General features: G+C 45.0%; 1 protein-coding gene across 2 annotated transcripts; it reads right to left on the reverse strand.

Moving 5' to 3' along the window:
* Window positions 1-202: 202 nt before the first annotated feature.
* On the reverse strand, window positions 203-5,660 carry LOC135370941 (uncharacterized). 2 transcript variants are annotated; one of them, XM_064604889.1, is made up of 4 exons: window positions 4,383-5,660; window positions 3,662-3,799; window positions 3,432-3,551; window positions 203-416 (listed from the first exon to the last, which is right to left on the reverse strand). In XM_064604889.1, exons 1-4 carry the CDS (start codon window positions 5,644-5,646, stop codon window positions 268-270), a joined length of 1,671 nt encoding a protein of 556 aa, XP_064460959.1. In that variant the 5' UTR covers window positions 5,647-5,660; the 3' UTR covers window positions 203-267. The 2 variants fall into 2 exon arrangements, with proteins under 2 accessions (XP_064460959.1, XP_064460952.1); XM_064604882.1 differs by lacking the exon at window positions 203-416 and adding an exon at window positions 1,526-3,061.

Below are 5,660 nucleotides of genomic sequence, written 5' to 3' on the forward strand. Positions count from 1 at the left end.
TAGGCATTTTGCCGTACGCGACACGTACCGGTGCTCGCGAAGCGTCCTAGTTCGTCCTAGCCAAACGTGCACGAGACGATATGGCCCCAAAGTTCCGACAAAATTACCTCACTCATACCCTGTATAATATTCAAAACAAGTATGTCGCATCGCAAGCAGAAACCTTATCTTACTTACCTTCCTTTCACCTTCCAGAGCACGATACACTAGCTTTCTTTGCGTCTAGCGCTCAAGAAAGCGGCGCCAAAATGATGCTGCTGCTGATGATCATGGTGATGATGATGTACATGCTGTTGATGCCAATGCGGCTGACGCGAAACGTGCGAGTCGCGCCGATGCCGAGCCGAAAAACTTCACCCACGATGGATTGACCCACCATGAAAGCAGCGATGTGGGATCATGTCCAAACGAAACCACTGTGCATTTAGATGAAGGACGCACGAAATATTGTTAGATAGGACAACGTCTTCCTTTCAAAACGCCTTTTTAAATTATATCTATGCTCTTCCGGCCGCCCCATATACGTATATACTTGCTTATTTTTCGTTTCTTTTTTTTTTTTTTTTGAATTTGCTGTTAACCTTACATTGCTTAGAAGCGCAAATAGCTAATTCGCGTCCACAAGAATTATATTAATTCTATTCGGGGCCAGTGCAGTGATATCCTTGCTGTGTCCCCAAAAGACATCCAATGGATGTCACCATTCTAGACGTCAATTACGCGGCGACCCGTGGATGTCTTCTGGTCATCCAAAATGGATGAAGACGTTTGGACCAGTTGGGGACGTCCGTGGGACGTTTGTGGTTTACTGGGAAGAAAGGTTGATAAACGTGAAAGCAATCAACTTGGATTGACTAATTGTGGGCCACTTCAAATCAAAACTAGAGAGACAGTGACATAGATTTTCCCATTCTCCATAATGTCAGAGCAATGACTTTGCCCATGCGGACACACGCCTAGTAACGTAAAATCTTTCTGTTCCATTTTTGTTTGGTTTGTATTAAATTTTACCCAATGCATCATAGTCACACGATCCAGTTGGGTTAACCAAATCCATTGGCCTAAGGAGCAAGTGCAAGCACACAACGAAAAAGAAAGCCGGGTCAACATGCGGAGAAACACACAAGGAAACTGTCAAAATCCATTGTAAACCTGACCTGCATCGACCATCCCTATGTCCAAGACAACAGAGCTAGCCTTTAGCAGCGCAGACTGAACTTATTTTGAAATGGTGCCAGGTCCAAATGCAGAAAAATGCAAAATGATAGAGTCAGAATTCATTGTAATCCCTGCACGGAGCACATCCCATACCCAAGACAGCAGTGCGGTTCCTTGTGATTAGAAGTTGGAGAGAGATAGTATCTAGCAGCAGCGCGCGCGTATTTCAAAAGAGCGCGAGGTGAAAATGTTGAAAACCGCACAGTGAAACAGAATTCATTTTAATCTTTGTACCGAGCACGTTTCATGCCCAAGACACAGTACAGTAAGGTTAATTGTATTTCGTGCAGCGAGCATGTGTCCCGTCAGAGACTTGTTAATTTGTTTAAACGCTCCCAGAAAATGAATACGTAACAGGTGAGACTTTTTGAACTGACCGTACTACTCTAGGAAACGACACCATCTTTTTTCTATATCAGTATTTTGATATTGTTTGATTCATGATGGTATAAACTTCATACAATGCTATTCCTGGCGGTGTTTTTTTTTTCTTCTTTTGCCGTTCTTGAATGACCTTTGAGCAGACTTGTACACGTTACCAGAAAAGAGTAATTGATTACAGTTACCTTTTACGAAAAAGTAATTTTTTACCGTTACAAATTACTTGTCAAAAAGTAATGAAGTAATCAAATTACTTGTCAAAGAGTAATGAAGTAATGACTAAAAAAGTTGGTTTGGTCTTGACGAACAATGTGGATTCTTCAGTATCAAAGTAATCGATTACTTGGCAATTGATTACTGAAAATTGTAATTACGTTACGTACAAGTCTGCCTCTGTGTCAATTCTCACACTTCACAGTCACATTTTGTGGGGCAGATTGAAGGTATCCTAAACCTTACAGAGAAATTGACAACTAGGCTGTTGACAACTAGGAATTGACAATCCCTTTCCACATCAAGGCTGCTGCCACAATGAGTGGAGACAAAAATAGATTAGGAGGAAATACAGAGCATAAAGTCAAGGCTGTACACACACCTTTGTCCTCTGTTTGTTTTTGTAAAATTGGCCAGTTCAGTCCCATTTTCAAAAATACAGATATGATAGATGTAAGGAGTGTCAACGACCTGTACGAGCCCTGCCGAGCACAATATGCGGTAAACAGCACAACAAAGACATGCTCAACAAGCGAGACCGTAATAAAAAATGAAATGTCAGGAATGCAGGCAAGCAACAAAAACAAGTAGAAATTAGTCATCAGCCACTTACAGTAGAAAGTAACAGAAAATTCATTAATATGACGGTAGAGCACATGAAAGCAGTGCCCTGGGACGGGTGCAAAAAATGCAAACAGAATACAACATCAGCGTTACATCGCGTTCAACTTTGTTTGCGAGGTCGCAGACATACGACCGCCCGCCCTTAAATGAAATGAAAAGACAAGTGTCTCTTATGCTCTCAGGTTGTAGAATATGTACTTCTTCACGCTGGGAGAGAAAGCACTTTTGATATGTGGTGGATACACACATGAAGATACGCACACAACGATGCTTCTGCAGACCAGTAGGCACTTTGGAGAAGCTCCAGTACACACTTTCACCACTTTTTCTATCTTGTAGTAGACGCCACCACTCGATACAAATACAGTGGAGTCACTTCTAGACGGCCTTGAGTAGCTGCTACTGTGGAAGACTTGAGTGCCAAAGATGAACCTATCATGCTCCATGATGCTGGCTGGCTTGCAGTTCAGAAAGCGTTCTATGGCGTCCAATTCTGTTGAGCTTAGTCTCCCGGTGTGGCTGTGGCCCAACATGCACACATTCCCATCGTGGAATGCATTCTGGGGACGGGTACAGCCAAGAAGTCGCTCACAGGCAGCCATCTCCTCTGCACGCAGGCTGCCCACTGCTAATACAGTTTCCAGCTCTAGGTGATGCATGATAACTCTTTCTGTAATCTGCTGTGGAGCACCTTTTGCCGCAGATACCAGGTTAACCAGCTTACCATTCCCTCCCTCGAACACGAATGCCGAGTGGGCCCAAATGGATAATGATTTCACGGAAGTTCCCATGTGACATTTTTGGGTACTAAGAATAACTAATGTGAACAGTCCTAGCCTCATTTCTACATGCGCATTAATCAAATGAAATGAGCATTCAATCAAAAAACATACTATAGTTGTACAAGCGGGCTGATACATGTTGAACAGTGTGGTAGTTGAGTGGGACACCAGGCCATCGGTCTGTGTTTAGATGTAAGCGTAAGCAACAAATACCTATGTAGTAGCGTTCTACTGAGTGGGACGAGCCAAACAGGTGATCGTTCAACTGACGTGCTACCCCAAGCAACACAGAGTGCATGTATTCTACACTGCAGCCTCGAACAAGGTCAAAACCTGAAAATGTAAGACGTTTCACTACTTAGCAGTGATTTTTGGTGCAGTGGTGGTGGAGCAGTGGTGCTGTAAAATAGTCCTGATACGTGTGGTATGAAAAAAAGAAATACCTGGCAGGTACATCATTGGTGTTGGCCCTTTGACACCATTGATATCAGTGTCCAATTCTAGTGAGAGTTCGCCATCTCGCACTAGCAACTCTGATGTTCGCTGTTCCACGGGTTGGCTACTTATGTAGCGCATACAATCTGGAAGAAAGAAGAAGGGTATTATTGGGGGGGGGGGGCTTTCCGAATGCTGAACGGTGAACACAAAACAGACTAAGATAGCTGCAGCGTTCTACACAGCCGCACTGCATGTGACTGCAAGATGACATTCCAAAGGAGGGAAACCGAGTCATCCCAGTATGTTTTTGATTTGGGGACACTTTGGAATTGTGTGTAGCAAGAAACACAAAACATGCACAGGGTAACTCACTAGACTATAGTCTGGGATAATTATGCTCTACATTGGCTACTGAAAGTACTTCACTTTCAGCCGTTTCTGCATCATTTGGACAGAAGATTCTCAGTGAAACACGCTGTGTGCTAGTAGAATGAACTGCACAGCAAATAACTGGGTACTAGTGAATGACCATTTTAGATTTTAGATGCCAATATTAGGCATGTCTGCAGCATTTCAACCAAACCGTACTTGTCATCGCATGTGTGGACTTGTTTAAAAAGGAAAATTGGTAAATCTGCGATCATATAGAAAACCGCTGTCGAGGGACACACATTTATGTACTTTGAGGCACCGAAGATATAAGGACCAGAAACAACGTGTACTTACTGTCCACATAGCTGCAAGTGATTAGACACCATGTGCACGAGCTGTACCCGTTATGCTGTTTCATATTGAGGACAGCAGCGCGTGCGGGAGCATCCACGGCACAGCAAAGCACAAATGATCGCGAAGAGGGCTTGCATCCATCTTCCTCCCAGAGAACAGGTTCCATGCTGTTCACCTCTGTTACAAACTCTGAAAGGAAGACGGACATATCCGGGTGGCTCTTCGAACACCAGAGGCCAGCGAGGGTGCAGTTACTGAAACGTTTACGAGGTGGTAGTTCATCGATGACAAACTGGACGGGCCACACAGAGGTCTTTGAAGACTCGAAGAGCGGGCTGCCATCCGTGTTCACAGTTAAAGTCAAGTCACTCTCACGCAGTCCCACCTTTTCTCTCAGAGCTTTATAGCCTGCGGCAGATGTCATATCGGTTATGATACTTTGTGCCGAGCTAGCAGTGCGGAGATTTCTGTGAAGGTCTTCTTTTGTTTTTCCCACAACGTACTTCAGCTGCTTCTCAAGGTTGAATATTACAAAACACGGATTGTTTCCATCCACCTTTGCTTTGTCCCCACACAGCTGACACAGTGAACTATCGGGAGTCAAAACTGATTCACATGTCGAGCACAGGTGATGGAACTTTGCATGTTGCTTTGTCTTCTGGGACCACAGCTTTCGGAACAGGTACTTACTGCGTGGTAACACATCGGTTTCTGGTTCGAAAAGCTTATTGACAAAATCGATGATGTCTCCAAGGGCCTTCCAAGTCAGGCCGTTGCTCACGACAAGCGACATTAGCATGGCAACGGCGCCCGCCTTTGTCGTAGATGAATGCGGCAGTCTCTCTCTCCCAAATTCATCCAGGCATGTTACCAAAGAGTCCTCAAATGAATCATCCCCGGGAATACCTTGCTCACGCTGCGCGTCGTTGTCTTCTAATGTGCTGAAAGGGTCCCCGCTTGTCCAATCATCTTCGCCACACAAGGCTTCCTCTGAATGCGCAGGCGACATAGCACATCCTGCCGTTAGCTGTGAATTGCTGCTCTCTGTGTCCATGTGCTCGCTGCTGGGCCGCGCGAGCGGCTCAACGTTCTGGTCCTCGCGTACACGCTTGTACCTTATCGTCGACACCGGTACCACGAAAGGAGCATTTGCATCCAAATATGTCTTTCGGCGTTTGGGGGTTCCTGCAGACCACGCAGGCTGCTCCGTCATCTGCTGATCGACATTCATCTCGGAACAGAGAGTCGTGCTAGCACTTTCCATCACTGCGAAGCACG

Source organism: Ornithodoros turicata, chromosome 1 (genome assembly GCF_037126465.1).
Source record: "Ornithodoros turicata isolate Travis chromosome 1, ASM3712646v1, whole genome shotgun sequence".
NCBI lineage: Eukaryota > Metazoa > Arthropoda > Arachnida > Ixodida > Argasidae > Ornithodoros > Ornithodoros turicata.

Coding starts and splice junctions, on each gene's coding strand:
- LOC135370941 (XM_064604882.1), bottom strand. CDS start 5,646: ATGGAAAGTGCTAGCACGACTCTCTGTTCCGAGATGAATGTCGATCAG. Junction 3,552..3,661: donor ACCAATGATGTACCTGCCAG/GTATTTCTTTTT, acceptor TTACATTTTCAG/GTTTTGACCTTGTTCGAGGC. Junction 3,062..3,431: donor AGTAGAACGCTACTACATAG/GTATTTGTTGCT, acceptor CTGTATTAGCAG/TGGGCAGCCTGCGTGCAGAG.